At 43.3% G+C, this 18,312-nt stretch overlaps 1 protein-coding gene across 1 annotated transcript in view; it reads left to right on the forward strand.

The window, feature by feature from the left end:
* The first annotated feature begins 461 nt into the window (after positions 1–461).
* The window catches only part of LOC126188387 (hemicentin-2-like), a 724,732-nt gene continuing 706,881 nt past the window's right edge, over positions 462–18,312 (forward strand). The window contains exon 1 of the mRNA XM_049929987.1: positions 462–943. Within this exon, the coding sequence (XP_049785944.1) occupies positions 865–943 (79 nt within the window). The 5' untranslated portion in view covers positions 462–864. The remainder of the gene's footprint in view (positions 944–18,312) is intronic.

Here is an 18,312-nt window from a genome sequence, read left to right on the forward strand (position 1 = left end):
CGCGACAGACACCGTGCGCCGGGCCGGGCCGGGCCGGGCCGGCGGTATCGGGCCAACGCAGCGGCGGCGGCGGCTGGAGCAGATGCCGGCGTCGGAGGCGTCGCCACGGCGCGTGCGCCGACACCCCGGCGTCGGCGGCGGCGGCCGCGTCGGCGTCGGCGCCCCGCTCCGATGACGTCAGAGCGCGTCGCGGTGCCCGCTCGCTCGCCGCCGGGCTGTGTGCGCGGCTGCTGCGATCGCTAGCGCGGCGGCGGCTACTGGTCCGACTGGACGCGCCCGGGCGATGCTGCTGGCGTCTGCGGCGCCGCTGGGGAGGCGAGGGGCGGCGCTGCTGCCGCCCCCGTGCCGCAGAGCCGACTCGGCCGCCTCCGGTGGCCGCGCCACGCGCTGACGTCTCGGCCGGATGCTGTGACCCACTTAACGCGGCGGCGTGACGGACCCCTCCGCGAGTGCGTCGACGAGATTCGCCTCTCCATATGTTACGACGCGCGCTCGGCGCCCTCCGAATCTTGCGTTCGCGCGTCAGGACACGACTCCTGATAGACTGCTCAGAACACTCCTCTACTCAGGACTGCCCTTTTCTGGACTAAATGTGTACTTGTGCTAACAATGACAAAGTTTCTCTTTCACTTGATAAAAAACCCTGGAAGATCGTTTCTATCCGCAGTGCGTGTCCCGCGAGTGACTTTCGGAGCTTCCTGCGGCCCTCGAAGTGGTCAGACCATACTTGTCCGTCGTTAGTCGTGAGAAAATATGTGGTAGTATATCTGTGAGACCGCAAATGTACGTTAATCGTCAAAGGTGATTGGTTCGGATGGAATTTCATACGGAATCGAAGATCTGCAGACTCTAGAGTTCTAGAAAATGAGTGGCAGAAGTGGTTGGGATGGACTTCTGTTGGCCCTCGCGCTTGTTTCTTCGACAGGCCTACTGGCAAAAGAGAGTAAGTAGCCTTCTAATTTATCTATCCATAGACCTGCGCAGAAAATGAAATTTTCGTTTCGTTCAGCAAATGCCTACCATTACGCTCAACGAACCTGTTGTTAGATCGCTTACACCTGTGCGGGAATGATCAAATTTTCATTACAGTTTCTTAGAAGATATTGACAAACGCTGACAAGTTTTCGTAGATTTAGTAACGAGGAATTCTTTACTTTGCCTTTTGCCTTTCTTTTTTCACGTCTTTTAAACAGAACAGATAAGTGAGCGGTAACCGCTGCTACAAAGAGAAACAGCTTTTGAGAGTCACGCAGCCAGCCTTACGGACCTGTTGTAAGAGTTGCTGCAAATGAAAGGCGTTGCTAATCCTGCCTCGGATCGTGTTGGTGTCTCAAGTCAATTAAAATATTTTCACATTATTTTTAGTATGATACGGAGGTAATTGGTGGCTACTAATTAATATAATTCTTGTGTTTCCACATACGCTGAATACCTATCTGCCCAGTTCAGTAGTTTCACAGTTTATATTCCGCCACATACACGGCCATATAAACTACTCTATCAGTTACTGCTTAAAGAGCTGCAAGAAGCGAAAAACTGGCCAAGATTGCGGATGTGATATCGAAGTCACTGCTTCTCACACCTTTTCCATATTTTCCCTATTTATTCTCTCTATTTTGTCACTGCACCCGTTGCTTTGTCCGTACCTGTAACTCTCTGACTACCCCCCCCCCCCCCCTCTATCTCTCTTACGTCCCTGTCTCTCTGACATACACACACACGCGCGCACATATATACTGTCTCTCTCTCTCTCTCTCTCTCTCTCTCTCTCTCTCTCTCTCTCTCACACACACACACACACACACACACACACACACACAAAGAGAGAGAGAGAGAGAGAGAGAGAGAGAGAGAGAGAGAGAGAGATAAGCACATATTGTTATGGATTGAGGATATCAGTCGCAGGTTAGAGAAGATAGAAGAGGATATAATCTATACAGATGCAGGAAGATGAAGAGACAGGCAAGGTAATAACTTGGTTCATGAGTGTGTGTGCACATATATGTGGATGGGGTGAGAAGGGGGTGGAGGGGTCTAGAAGCAGAGGGGAAAGGGATAGCTAGACTGAGAGTGGCGGGGGAGGGGATGAGGGAGAGAGTAGAAGTGGAAGAGGAAACCAAGAGAATGAGCATAAGGCACAGGGCAGGGTGTTAGGAAAAGGAGACAGAGTGAGGAGTAGCAGAGAAAAACAACTATCATGTTGAGGGATAATGACGCTGTTCACTCCTCGAGAGGAAATATTAGTAGCGGTAGGTTTCGGAGCAAGTTTTTCTACTTACCTCGCAACTCACTTTATAGGTGATTACCTTTACCTTTAAGTAAGTTTTAAACTACGTTATCAAATTCATGTATGCCGATCACGTAGGTGAAAATATCGCCTCTTATGTTGTCAAACTAGACACTTTTTATAAAATTTGGCTGTCAGTAACAAACCAGATTCCTTTCAAGAACGTACAAAAACGCCGAAGAAAACTACAGTTATAGTGTTCATGTTGAAAATACCCTGCTTAGGATTGTGCACACACGCATAGCACAGCAAACAGCCTGGAATAAGGTGTTTTCACGTAACGCAACAGTTGACAAAGGCATCCAGTAAAGCGAAATATATCCGTATTGTCGATGGGGTAAAGTAACGACCCTGGAATATCCGCAGACTTGTAGCTGCTCCGCCCCGCGTCGTTTTGTCGGGAACAGCAGCAGAAAGAAATGCACGGAGCGTGTGCTCGCCTCAGACATTACGCAGCCACTCGCCGAGTTTCTGCGGTCTCCTTCCGGCCGCGGAGTTAACCCTAATACTTCCACGTTGCGGAATTAAATTCCCTCTCAAGTTCTGCAGCCAGGGGCTGGCGGGAGTTTTGTTTGTGTTTCGTTACTGCTCCGTAAGAGCTCTTTAGCTAGTTCGCTCTTTGGATTTCACCTGGCCCCGTTTCTGAGCCGTATGATTTCCTCAGACACTGGTTGAAGGAAAAAGGAGAAGCCATTGGAACAAAATTAAGGGCATTTCTTTATAAAACGAAAACAGTTACAGTGAAACTAACTGATTAAAATGCAAGCACAAGTGAATAAAGTTCACCTGATTCAATTTGTATTGTGGTATTCTTCGCTGCAACACTTTTAATTACTCCAGTCTCTGTCTTCTTACTTCCGACTCTGTAAATACATGGAATTGAAGCATGCTGGTATTACTTCCACTCAGTATTCTTCATTCCAAGTCGTCTGAAATTTTTCTTCGCTGATTGGGCAACAAAGAACACGAGTCAAAATGTTTCATATAGCTCACGGATTAACGGACAAGTGAAACGAATTGACAGGTTACTTTCTAACGATCAATTCCCGCACTAATATGAATTTGTCGAGGGAATTCTCGAAAGTACTTAACAATAAAGTTCGTTGCAATTAAAATTCATTGGAAAGACAGTTTACTGTCAGTTTTCAGCCAGCGTGATAAATAAGAACGAATAGTAAGAAAATAATTTTTCGATTGAGTCGTGTTTGAAACCAATGAGAGGCATCCGCTAGGGATTATTTCTCGTTTTTGCGGCATCACGCCTTACTATCTGTCTATGTTATTTACGATAGTAGCTTAATCTAGCGCATAGTTACAAAACTGCCGCACTATTAGGAGCTTTTTGGTGCCGACCTAGGTCCACAAAGCAGATCAGGGTTGTCCTGCAGTTCCCTTACAGAGATTTGATCTTGAGTAACATATTATACATTGCGGAACCGTATTCTTCATTCCGCACGGAACACTAAATCATTATCAGGGAACTTCAATGAAATCCAGTTCCGCCAGAATGTGACTGGATGTCACAAACAATATCTCTGGCAATATGGCGCCTTATACGACACTTTTCACAGTTTGCTTCAGTTGGATGAATGAACTGACACGTCGCGAGAAATCAAAGGTGTTATCCGGAGAGTACTGGATCGGTTATCTAAAAGACTTCAGTTGAAATTTACGAGTAGAGATAGTGTCTGCAGCGCGGATCTCAACCTGTGAATCGAAACTCATGCACCATGTCTAACGAAATCCTTATTGATTCTGTTGCAACGGTGCAAAAAAAGTTCTGGGTGCTAGTGTGTTCGATATCTGACTGGTAACAAAACTGAGACAAAAGGGGTAAGAATAAACTTCTTAGTTATACTGTTCTTTGACAAAATGGACAGAGATGGTTTATGCAGACTACAAATATAAAACGTTACGCTGACCCCGCTAACACTGGTGTGGGTTCTCGAACACAAATTAACCGTCAAACTAATGATACTGCTTAAGGCTATCTGCCCTCAGTTGAAAAGGGTTTTTAAACTACTGGAAATAATAGATCACTGTGTGCAGCTGCGGAAGTCTGCAGCAACATTCGCCGTAATTCTAATGTCATGGGCGTATCAGAAGCTGCTAGGGGAAAAAGGGGGTAGGCGCCGGGGGTCGGGGGGGGGGGGGGGTGGAGAGAAAGAGGTATGGACTAACCCATCTTAGTCTCATGCTGAGTAACAAAATATATTTGAGATATCATTCGCAAGTGCTCTGGGTACACTTGCTACATGATGTGTAATGATTACATAGAAAGTGATACTAAATTTTTATGTCGCTCTTATTCGGTAGCAGAATGTTGGTTTGTTTTGAGAAGAATTTTTTCCTTTCTTTTTTTTCTGTGGGGGGAGGAGGGGCGTGGCAGCTTTAACCGGGTGCGATATTGCTTGCGTTTTCGCTCTTCTCTACACTATTATCAAGTTCCACCACAATAAGTTGACATAGATAGTTTCTTGTACATGTTAACGAAACTCGCATCATACACTGCCAAACGAAATAGACGATCAGAACATTTCAAAGGTATGATGGCTATTTGTTTGAGTGAAGGTCGGTGATACTCTAGGGATCCCGTTTCATTTTTCTTTCTTTAATTTGAGGCTCCCGGTATCCTTGTACTATAAGTGCCTGCCATGTTTCAACACATTCCACTAAAACCTTTTTTTGCATGCTCTAAGCAATTCGGATACGCCCGCGTGTTGACTGTCTAGCGACGAATGTCGTGGAGTTAAACATCCAACGTAGAACGGGGTTTCCAAACAATTCGTTGAAACGTTTTACTCCGTTGGAGTGCGTCGCAAAATTTTGTTAATCGAGAAGACGTACGAAGCGTTTCACTTTTTAATGCTTGTTATAATAATTTATGATCTATTTCGAGAGAGCGTGCACTAGCTAGCGCCTGTAACAGTGTCCAAATGTCATTTCCGTTTGTCGGTAATCTGACCGGTGGTAAAAGTCTGGAAAACTGCTTACCTTACTCTTTCCCCTTAGTGAATACAACACTAAGGACAATCTGGTCAATTACTCAGTTACAGTATACACACGGCCTAAGTATGTAATAAATATTTTACTTCACCTTTATGGTGGAGAGACGTGTTATTTATGAGAGGAAAGCAGAATACGTTATTCATATCTTCGATAGTGGCAAAATAGTTGTGGTTTTTATCGTATAGTGGAGACTTCCATGGCCCCTGACATTTGAGTTACAACTTCATGTCTGAGAGGCCGTGGTTGATATACTATAGAACGATTTCTCGATGATTCGTCTTCGACTGCGAAAGGCATCTTTGGAGAATGACGAATTAGTTCCCCAATTGCTGGTTCACAATGATTTTATTAGGTCGTTATGTACAAACGACGATTCTCGTTTCGGCAGGTTCCGTGCCTATGAATTGTAAATTTGTTCTAAAGAGATGTGTGACACTGGAATTGATTGTGCTGTGATACGAACGTAAGTGCAAACGGAAAGGTGTAAAAGGTGATCAACAGCGCGGGAACTGTGAAATAATCTCAGTAGACACTCCAAGACAGTTTGCTGTGACATATAAAAACGTAAATATCTACAAAAGTAGAGTAGGCCATTTAACATAAACTTTATAACCCTAGACGAAAATATTGCTTATTGTATATTGCAGGATTACTTGCAAATGGCAAACTGTCGAAAACTAGATTATATACTTAAAGAGCTAATAAAATCATTCTGCAGCTGAAAACGAGAAAATACTTAATGTGTCATTCACTGACCTAAGGCGTAGTGCGTGTCCATCTGAAAACAATTTTTTGCGTCAGGGAGTACCCTAGTTTTATGTATCGATCTCGGTTTCTCAGTCCGGAACTTCCGGCGTTTACGATAACATGTTGTAAGTCATAGAAATTTACAAAATGAGTGGAAAGTGATTAATATACCACATTTTAAATATTTCCCTTGAAACCACATTTCCCGCTTTTCGTCAGCAAGTGCTTTCATCATTTAAGCCTTTCCAGATGGATTCAAATTTTCAGTGTTACATGTATTTACCGTAAATATTCGCTGAATATATTTTCAACGGTAAAGAAGTGCTTTCCTCCCATCGAATAATATATTTTACTGTGGCGGCAGTAAGACCCGACATTCTGTGAATCTCTCTCCCTCTCTCTTGTGCTATTCCAAAGTTACTGGAAATAATTTGAGCATACTTTCGGAGAACCTTCAGGTACTCAAATGTGGCATTTAGAATTTTAGTTCGTCCATGAAAAATGCTCGGTTGATATAACTATTGATTAAAGCAAACAGTAACGCACGAGGACAGGTCCGAATCCCACTTCTGATACAAATTTTCAAAAGTAAAATTTTTATTATCTTTACGAACGTCCAATGTTGACGAACACGTTTCTTTAGATTGAATAGTACGTTATTTGCAATAAGATTTTACGTGGAGTAGATGTGAAAGGAAATAGAAGCTCATATACGTTATACGTCGACCTGAAACTTCTTGAGTGGAGGACTAGGAATCGAAATAGCGACCATTGCCTTTTGCAGGTACTACTCACGAGCCATGCTTGCAGCACCAGTATCCCTCACGTCCGACCATCACGCAGACAAGGTAATGGCGGAACTTAAGCTATGAGCGTGGGTCGTGGGTCGTGCTTGGTTAGCTCGCTCGGTTTTAGCCGATACAGGAACTTGGTCGGAAGGCTAGCTGTCTGCTGTGACAAAAAGAAAAACACTGACGAAAAAAATGTCGGTACAGCAGCTACCATCAAACATCAGAGGTCCAGGTTCGATTACTGTATCGGTACATACTTTTATTCTTTGCGAATTTTCGAATCAGCACAGACTCTGCTGCAAAGTATAAATTTATTTATTTATTTCAATTTAGTCACTGATACTGAAAACAATGTAGAAATTAATCATCGCAGAGAATACTTTGACCCTCATTTTGAGTCACAAAATACATAATTTCATTAACTATTAAATAGCGTTTTGGAATTAGGAGAAAGTCCTCACATGCTTCATGCGTGTTAGAAAGCTACAAAGAATAGGACCACATAATTTGATTAGTAAGAAAAGAAGGGTCAGGGAAATGGTCATCCAACTATAGTGGAAGACGCTGAAACAGAATCTTTGTTTAACTACGGAAAGAAATATATGACTTTGCTCAGTCATAAATATTGCTTCAGTTACATTGAGCAAAGAAAATTTAAAGACTAACAATGAGACGTTTATCAAGGACGCACAGTTGAGAAGAAATTAATCATCACTGTCTTCACCTCAAGCACTAGGCTTCTTTTTTGTTTTGCCATCTCTTTCTCGGTCTGCCTTGACTTCTTCTCCCAACCGGCTTAAGTCTTCTTATCGGGAGGCGTAATAGTTCTTCAGTCATTCTTTCGAATGTTGATTCCAGTTCTCTTACTTTATTGAATTTTATTGATTACGTTAATTATCTTCAGTTCTTCCCCAATATCCGAATTTAGAAATCTGCCACCACTTGAGCATCCCTTATTGCCCTTAGCAACCTCATTACTGTGGCTCGTATGTGACTTTCCTGACATTTATATATTACTCACGATTCACTTCGGGAGGCAAACACTGAAACTGCCATTATCTTGTAAAATTTCTATATTGTTTGTATCGTCGTTTTATTTTTTAGACATCTGTCTATTGTTCCACAAATATTCCCAAACTCTGCCCATTTCTTCTTTCGTCTTCGTCATACACAAATGTGACGTCAGAGCTAAATATTTAAAATGTTTGACTTGTTTCATTGTTTTACTGTTGATCACAATTTCTGTTTGTACAGTACATTTTCCTTTGAAAGCCATTGAATTTGCCTTCTTTTTTGAAATCGTTAAATGGTACTCTTCCCAAAGTATTCTACCCAAACTTTACGTAACCCTTTCTACGTCTCTTCACTATCGGCCAGCGGTGTGGTGTCGTCTGCGTATAAATAACAATTCAAGCAGGAATTACTCGTAATCTTAATTCCCCCTTTAAGAAATTCTTCCATTCCCGAACTGCGTCATCTAAATAACCATTAAGAGTGCGGATAAAATGCTACACATTTGTCTTTCTCCTTTGTTTGTGGTTATGGGCCGTGTTAGAGTGGAGTTTATATCCAAAATTATATTCATGTGTCTGTACAGACTTTTCAAAACGTCTATTAGGTCTTATGATCACACACTTTTTCTCAAAAATCTCCACAGTTTTCTACCAATATTACCGAATGCCTTAATAAAATGAATAAACGATGAATGGGTTTCCCTATTACACGCCGGCCGGAGTGGCCGAGCGGTTCTAGGCGCTACAGTCTGGAACCGCGAGACAGCTACGGTCGCAGGCTGGAATCCTGCCTCGCGCATGGGTGTGTGTCATGTCCTTAAGTTAGTTAGGTTTAAGTAGTTCTAAGTTCTAGGGGACTGATGACTCAGAAGTTAAGTCCCATAGTGCTCAGAGGCATTTGAAACATTTGAACCCTATTACACTCACTCTGTTTATCGATTATTTGTTTTTATTATACGTTGATCCGCCAGAACATTACGATCAACCTACTGTCGATATAAACCTGTCCAGTCGATAACGGCGTCCCCCGGCGAGGAATGACTGCTAGTCAGACACTTGAACGGCGCATGCAGTAGCAATGAGCGTACTGTTTGTGTGTAGAGTGCGGACGGCGTGCATTCCATCTGAGTTCGACCGAGGGCAGATCGTGATGGCTCGGAAGCTCGGCTCGAGCATCGCGGAAACTGCACGATCTGTTCAAAATGGTTCAAATGGCTCTGAGCACTGTGCGACATCTCAGGTCATCAGTCGCCTAGAACTTACGAGGTGCATTCAAGTTCTAAGGCCGCCGATTTTTTTTCCTAATTAACTACTCACCCGAAATCGATGAAACTGGCGTTACTTATCGACGTAATTGCCCTGCAGACGTACACATTTTTCATAGCGCTGACGCCATGATTCTATGGCAGCGGCGTAGGCTTCTTTAGGAGTCTGTTTTGACCACTGGAAAATCGCTGAGGCAATAGCAGCACGGCTGGTGAATGTGCGGCCACGGAGAGTGTCTTTCATTGTTGCAAAAAGCCAAAAGTCACTAGGAGCCAGGAGAGGTGAGTAGGGAGCATGAGGAATCACGTCAAAGTTGTTATCATGAAGAAACTGTTGCGTAACGTTAGCTCGATGTGCAGGTGCGTTGTCTTGGTGAAACAGCACACGCACAGCCCTTCCCGGACGTTTTTGTTGCAGTGCAGGAAGGAATTTGTTCTTCAAAACATTTTCGTAGGATGCACCTGTTACCGTAGTGCCTATTGGAACGCAATGGGTAAGGATTACGCCCTCGCTGTCCCAGAACATGGACACCATCATTTTTTCAGCACTGGCGGTTCCCCGAAATTTTTTTGGTGGCGGTGAATCTGTGTGCTTCCATTGAGCTGACTGGCGCTTTGTTTCTGGATTGAAAAATGGCATCCACTTCTCATCCATTGTCACAACCGACGAAAAGAAAGTCCCATTCATGCTGTCGTTGCGCGTCAACATTGCTTGGCAACATGCCACACGAGCAGCCATGTGGTCGTCCGTCAGCATTCGTGGCACCCACCTGGATGACACTTTTCGCATTTTCAGGTCCTCATGCAGGATTGTGTGCACAGAACCCACAGAAATGCCAACTCTGGAGGCGATCTGTTCAACAGTCATTCGGCGATCCCCCAAAACACTACTCTCCACTTTCTCGATCATGTCGTCAGACCGGCTTTTGCGAGCCCGAGGTTGTTTCGGTTTGTTGTCACACGATGTTCTGCCTTCATCAAACTGTCGCACCCACGAACGCACTTTCAGCACATCCATAACTCCATCACCACATGTCTCCTTCGACAGTCGATGAATTTCAATTGGTTTGACACATCGCAAATTCAGAAAACTAATGATTGCACGCTGTTCAAGTAAGGAAAACGTCGCCATTTTAAGTATTTAAAACAGTTCTTATTCTCGCCCCTGGCGGTAAAATTCCATCTGCCGTACGGTGCTGCCAGCTCTGGGTCGTATTGACAATGAACGCGGCCTCATTTTAAAACAATGCGCATGTTTCTATCTCTTTCCAGTCAGGAGAAAAAAAATCGGAGGCCTTAGAACTTGAATGCACCTCGTAGAATTAATTAAACCTAACCAACCTAAGGACATCACACACATCCATGCCCGAGGCAGGATTCGAACCTGCGACCGTAGCGGTCACGCGGTTCCAGACTGAAGCGCCCAGATCCGCACGGCCACACCGAACGGCGCACGATTTGTCGAGGTTTCGAGGATTGCTGTGGTGGGCGCCTGCAAGACGTGGCGAATCCTACTGGTAAAACTTGACTGGTGGCGAACTGTGGCAGAACTAACATCAGACTTTAATGATCGGCAGAGCACAAGAGTGTCTGAACACACACAGTGCACCGAACACCCCTAACGATGGGCCTCCGCAGCCGACGAGCCATGAATGTGCCAACATCGACAACCACGGCAGAAATCGCAACGAGACCATCGGCACTGGACGTTGGCGCAGTGGCAGAGCATTTCAAGATGTGATGAATCTCAATACCTTTCCTCAGGGGCACTGCTCCTTGACACCTGTAGAGCGAGACAGAGACAAGCTGGCGGCGGTTCCATTGTCCTGAGGGGAACATTGACGTGGGCACCCATGAGTGAAGTGGAGCTCGTGCAAGGCACCATGACGGCAATGGAGTATCTTACGCTGGTTGCAGACCACGTACACCTCTTCACGACGTTCTTGTTTCCCGACGGCAGTGGCATTTTTCAATAAGGTAATGCGCCACAGCTGCAAAATACTGACACGAATTCGTTACAGACGAATGGAAAAACTAGTAGAAGCCGACCTCGGGGAAGATCAGTTTGGATTCCGTAGAAATACTGGAACACGTGAGGCAATACTGACCTTACGACTTGTCTTAGAAGATAGATTAAGGAAAGGCAAACCTACGTTGCTAGCATTTGTAGACTTTAGAAAGACTTTGACAATGTTGACTGGAATACTCTCTTTCAAATTCTGAAAGTGGCAGGGGTAAAATAGAGGGAGCGAAAGGCTATTTATAATTTGTACAGTAACCAGATGGCAGTTATAAGAGTCGAGGGACATGAAAGGGAAGCAGTTGTTGACAAGGGAGTAATACAGGGTTGTAGCCTCTCCCCGATGTTATTCAATCTGTATATTGAGCAAGCAGTAAAGGAAACAAAAGAAAAATTCGGAGTAGATATTAAAATCCATGGAGAGGAAATAAAAACTTTGAGGTCCGCCGATGACATTGTAATTCTGTCAGAGACAGTAAAGGACTTGGAAGAGCAGTTGAACGGAATGGATAGCGTCTTGAAAGGAGGATATAGGATGAACATCAACAAAAGCAAAACGAGGATAATGGAATGTAATCGTATTAAGTCGGGTGATGCTGAGGAAATTAGATTAGGAAATGAGACACTTAAAGTAGTAAAGGAGTTTTGCTATTTGGGGAGCAAAATAACTGATGTTGGTCGAAGTAGAGAGGATATAAAATGTAGACTGGCAATGGGAATGAAAGCGTTTCTGAAGAAGAGAAATTTGTTAACTTCGAGTATAGATTTAAGTGTCAGGAAGTCATTTCTGAAAGTATTTGTATGGAGTGTAGCCATGTATGGAAGTGAAACATGGACGATAAATAGTTTGGACAAGAAAAGAATAGAAGCTTTCGAAATGTGGTGCTACAGAAGAATGCCGAAGATTAGATGGGTAGATCACATAACTAATGAGGAAGTATTGAATAGGACTGGGGAAAAGAGAAGTTTGTGGCACAACTTGAGCAGAAGAAGGGATCGGTTGGTAGGACATGTTCTGAGGCATCGAGGGATCGCCAATTTAGTATTGGAGGGCAGCGTGGAGGTTAAAAATCGTAGTGGGAGACCAAGAGATGAATACACTAAGCAGATTCAGAAGGATGTAGGTTGCAGTAAGTACTGGGAGATGAAGAAGCTTGCACAGGATAGAGTAGCATGGAGAGCTGCATCAAACCAGTCTCCGGACTGAAGACCACAACAACAACAACAACAACAATGCGCCCCGTTACAAAGACAGAAGTGTGATGGAGTGGTTCGAGGAACCCAGGGGCGAGTTTCAGTCGATGTGTTGGCCCCACAACTCGCCAGACCGGAACGTGATCTAACACGTTTGGGATGTGACTGAACGTGGCCTCAGAGCTCATCAACCCCTTCACGGAATTTACTGGACTTATGATTCTTGTGTCCAGATGTGGTGCCAGTTCCCTCTAGCGACGTACAATGGCCTAATTGCGTCAATTCCCTGCCTCTGTTATTTGTGCCAAAGGGAGACATACCGGCTGTTGGATAGGCGGTCATAATGTTCTGGCGGATCAGTGTAAACACTGCATCTTTTGTCGACCTGTCTGTCCGAAATCCCATTCATTCTTACCGTAATAAACTCCCAGCTATATGTTTGACCTCCTGTTCACTATTCTTGCATATACTTCGTAAGCGATGTCCAGTACGCTGATTTCTCTATATGCTCACTGCTATAGCGATTTCCTTTTTTAAACTGTGATATCACCTTTACTTGTGACCGTATTGTTGTTTTATGAAAAATATTTTTACAATAGCGGGATTCCAGTTATCCTTTTCAAAGTGTCAGGTACAATTAAATTACATTGGTATTCTAGAGAACGGGTGGCATATATTTGGAATCAAAATATAATGAGCCACGAAGAGACAGCTTTAATTCAGGTAGAGTGTTAGTATAATATAGAATTTATGGCGCATTACAATCAGTCATCAAAAGCACAGAAATCAAGTGTTGTGCTCTGAAAATTAAAATATTGCAAAAACAAAACAAAGGCCATTCGGACCTTTATTAAGCTTGAATAGAATAAATTCGCTAAGACAAATGTTATTAAACTCAGTGATGACAGTAGCAGAGACGCAGATGATTTAAATTCATATAATTATCTCTGAATTCAACGAATTCTTCCTAACATTAGCTAAGAACGAAGGGGCAAAAAACTCGACCATGGAAAGCAAGTCCATTACAGTTACGTGTATAGGCATTTCGTACTCCTATACTCGGTAACGGTTTGGCAAAAATAATTTGGATGCTGTATCGTATTAACTCTTCGTGGTCTGGTGGTACATCAATACGTGTACAAAAATCGTATGCTAGCTTCGTAACACCGCCCATTTCCTTTGTTAATAGCGGATGAGTTACAGTGATTTTTTTAATACAGTAAAGCAGTAGTAGCTCCTAAGTATAAAAGAAGAAATTTAGTAACTAACCTCTACTTGTAGTTTCATCTAACTGTTTCTTGTCATCTCAAAAGCTTTAGAAGAGATAGCTTGCAGCTGAATATTGAACTACGAAAACGCCACATGGGAATTTTATGTTATTGTGGCCTTCCATAGCGTAGATCATTAAATTCATCTAGAAAAACTACAACGATAAGGTGTCATAGGCATTCCGCTTGCTCAGTTGATGTATTATCACAATGAAGCGGAAGGCCACATAAACAACTGATTAAACAGGAATGAGACAATACTTGAAGCGGCGAAACTTTGAATATGGTGACACCCAAAGTTTACTGTTAATCCCAGTCCTGCTCTTTTATGCTAATTCCCAAATAATCATGTTTTCCTATTACATTAGAATACTAATAAAGGACACAAAGAAGTCCATCACAGCCAGAAAAATAACGGAAAAGGCTTGCAGCTGGTTCACAGAAAACAATTTAACCATTAAAATTTTACAGGATATTCAAAATAGTTCAAGGACTGGAAGTACAAGTGAAGGGGTTCAGATAAATAATGTTCCATGTAATCCTAAATATCCAAATCGATAATAAACTGAGGAGGAATCAGTATGTTAATACAGTAACGAAAAAGCCAATTCTATTTGTCAATTACTTACAGATATCATTTATTGTATCATTATATTGACCTGCAGACTGTGTAGTGTCTATTTTTATTTAATACTATCCTTTGGAAGAATCTGGAATAACTGAGCGTAGGTCAAAAAAATATTTACTCTGCAGAAGCGCAAAATGAGAATATTGTGTCAGTTTATGCCAAATGAAGTACAAAGGTCTCCTCAGAAACCTAGAAAATCTTGCTCTTAACGCTTAAAAACAAATACCCCCCAATAGAATTTGTAGTTTTTTTAAAAAAATGGATAAAGGTGAACTGAGAAAAACCACAAGAAAATAATAGAAGTAAAAATAATTTCTGTTAAGTCTGTGGATCCTTAAATAGGGTTGTAATCAGGTTTTACAAACTTGTCTATCTCAGGTTGCGGAAATACAGAATAACATATTCCACACAGCTTGTTTCATTCTCTATAAATTTGCTTCCATGTTCGTTTTACGTACACAGAATGACTAATGGCTCAGTCAACAGGTGGATGTTTGAGTGTTTAAATCGGTTTGCGTTTTAGTGTTCTAATGTAGACATGATGTTTTCTGTAATTGCCGTTTGTGTAAAGCATAATCTGGAAACACTTACGCAGCTCAATAGTATGGAGTTGAGAACGGCTAACGTAGACGAGAGCGGGTAACCACATAAGAAATCACATCCAGGCTGACCACCAGAAACGATTCGGAACCATCCTGTTGCAAGACAGGAGTCAGAGCCACGATTCGACGATCTTGCGACTTTTCTGCATGACGATGACAGCTCGTTAACAGTTTTCTTGTTGGGAAGGGACATAAAACGAGTTTTAAGGTTATTATGTAAGTGGTGCATGTAACATACAGTGTGTGTACGTTTGGTTGCCTAAAATTGTCTCTGCAATGGAATTCTCCCGCCTTTGAAATGAAAAAAAAATGGTTCAAATGGTTCTGAGCACTATGCGACTTAACTTCTGAGGTCATCAGTCGCCTAGAACATAGAACTAATTAAACCTAACTAACCTAAGGACATCACACACATCCATGCCCGAGGCAGGATTCTAACCTGCGACCGTAGCGATCGCTTGGCTCCAGACTATAGCGCCTAGAACCGCACGGCCACTCCGGCCGACATTTGGAATGATTAAAACTATCCTACCACTGACAACCTGCACCTAGGGAATTCCATAAAACGAAGTATCGTGTTGTGCTTATATTTCACTTTAGTTTAGCACATCAAACCAATCATTCCTGGTACGATACTACAGAATCACAACTTTATACCGTAAATCTTTTATTCTCAAACAACATGCGAAGTGCAAAACATTGTATAATTAAGAGATAACATGTCGGGTTCTACCCTACATGTAATATCCAGCGTGGCAGATCATATCCCTTCCACTTCCACGTCCCCTTCCCCCCCTCCCCCCCTCCCCCCCCCCCTACCCCGAAATCTTATTAGACGCAAAGTTGGGTGAGGAACAAAAGATCTTCACCTTGACTTGCACTTTGAAAAAACACATCAGAGGGCTAGCAAATAGAACTCGACGCTTTTACTATGCGTGTTTCCTTATCCGCCGAACCGGAATTATTCCGTATTGAAGTACAGACAACACTTGCACTGCGTCAGTGATGAACTCGTTGGGGTGTTGGCCGCTATGCAGTTGATGTACATGGCTTACGGGCAATTCTCTAGCCGGTCGCGGTGGCCGTGCGGTTCTAGGCGCTCCAGTCCCGAGCCGCGCTGCTGCTACGGTCGCAGGTTCGAATCCTGCCTCGGGCATGGGCGTGTGTGATGTCCTTAGGTTAGTTAGGTTTAAGTAGTTCTAAGTTCTAGGGGACTAATGACCACAGCAGTTGAGTCCCATAGTGCTCAGAGCCATTTTTTTGCAATTCTCTGCCTAAACAGTAGACGCAATATGCCCCCTGCGAACTCCCAGGACTGAAATTACCACGGTACAAGACAGAACAAAAAATAAAGATTTCTGTTTGGTCATTAACCGGGAAAATATAATGAACTGAAGTATTCCCCGATGAAGAAGCACTTCAATGTGTGCCAGACTCCCTAGAGAGCTGAAGAATCGTCACTGGAGTAAACAGAATAACATCTCTGTTCACAGATAAATGACTTCATTTACTTTATCTGTCGCAAACAACACTTCTCAGAATTTAGCGACCAGTTTCTCTGCTGTGGTTCTCACAAGTGTGGCCTCTAGTTCAATCCCCAGAGAGAAGTGTCTTCCATCGATCCCTGTAAAGAAGTTTGCGCACAGGCGACATACCCCAGCGGCCGTTACAGAAACATAACCTCTTACTACATGGGTCATGAATCTGCCATCCAGTCACATGAAGCCGACTTCCCTTTTAGAAGATTTTTTGTTAGTTTCCATGTCCACGTCTGCATACTTAGCACTCCGCCAGTCAAATAGGCGCCTCTGATTTTCAGCAGGATGCGTGCCCTGCCGCTTTCCAAGAGAAAACTCTTCACAGATCAGTTTGAGACCGTCGTTTGTGATCCCTCGCATTCCTTTTGCCGCGATACTCTTTCTCCAGGTAAGATATTCAGGATTATTTCCTTGCGACCAGAGTGCAACCTCCTGCCCACGATGTCCTTGCTGCGGAGGTTCTGAAGCCTCCAGCATTGTATACCACCTCCTCACTCTGCTCTCTCTCAGTGCATTAATGTTTGCCCCTGCACAGCACAAGTCTCTTCCCAGCCGCCATTTAGCCAATAGCGGCTTCAACGGAACGCGTGGCCCACCTCACCCTTCCTGTCATTGCTCAGCTCTGATTTACACCCAGACATGCAGTGCTACAGAAATTGTTAGTACATGCTGCTAGCCAGTATCAGTCAATGGAATGGTTAATAGTACGATTGTGCATCGTAAACGATAATCTAATGTCAGTACAAATCGAAGATAATGTACAGAATATTAAATGTATGGTGGCAAAATATTACTTACTTACAAGCTGTGTGGATCACAGGAAGAAGGAAGATTAACAATTAAGATATCGTCGATAACAAAGTTATCTGAATTGGAACACAGGTTCGGATTGGGAAATGGTATCAAAGAAATTTTTAAATGTTCTGTTGGTAGGCGCCGTAGAAGTATTCACTGTAAGCACTTTAGGGATACCACGGAAAACTCAAATGTAAATGGCCAAATGGGGCTTTGTACCGGTCATCCCAAATGTATGTCCAATATTAATTGCGTTCCATCGCTCAGTACATGCAAATACAGATAACAGATGTCAACTGTGACTGTTGGTTGTAGGAGCATGACAAATGTTTATTATGTCCATGATGACTAATTTGCTCTTAGGGCTCCTTTTATATACAGTTATACTAGTAATTAGGGTTAATAAATGCTACGCGGTAAAATAGAAGTCTTATTTAGACCATACACGTTTCGCTTTACTTCAAAGCATTTTCAGTGGCCACTATGACAATTTGGGTTTATTTACAGATCTTTTTCCCAAGAGCCGGCTGGAGTGGCCGAGTGGATCTAGGCGCTACAGTCGGGAACCGCGCGACCGCTACGGTCGCAGGTTCGAATCCTACCTCGGGCATGGATGTGTGTGATGTCCTTAGGTTAGTTAGGTTTAAGTAGTTCTAAGTTCTAGGGGACTGATGACCTCAGAAGTTAAGTCCCATAGTGCGCAGAGCCATTTGCACCATTTTTTTCCAAGATCTTAAATAATTCTCACGATTTGCATCACTACTAATTTTTTTTTTTTGTCGTCAGTCTACTGACTGGTTTTATGCGGCCCGCCACGAGTCCTTTCCTGTGCTAACCTCTTCATCTCAGAGTAGCACTTGCAATCTACGTCCTCAATTATTTGCTTGACGTATTCCAATCTCTGTCTTCCTCTACAGTTTTTGCCCTCTACAGCTCCCTCTAGTACCATGGAAGTCATTCCCTCATGTCTTCGCAGATGTCCTATCATCCTGTCCCTTGTCCTTATCAGCGTTTTCCACATATTCCTTTCCTCTCCGATTCTGCGTCGAACCTCCTCATTCCTTACCTTATCAGTCCACATACTACTAATTAAGCAGACTTAAATTGTGGTGTCACCGCCAGACACCACACTTGCTAGGTGGTAGCCTTTAAATC

Source organism: Schistocerca cancellata, chromosome 5 (assembly GCF_023864275.1).
Source record: "Schistocerca cancellata isolate TAMUIC-IGC-003103 chromosome 5, iqSchCanc2.1, whole genome shotgun sequence".
NCBI classification, from domain to species: Eukaryota; Metazoa; Arthropoda; class Insecta; order Orthoptera; family Acrididae; genus Schistocerca; species Schistocerca cancellata.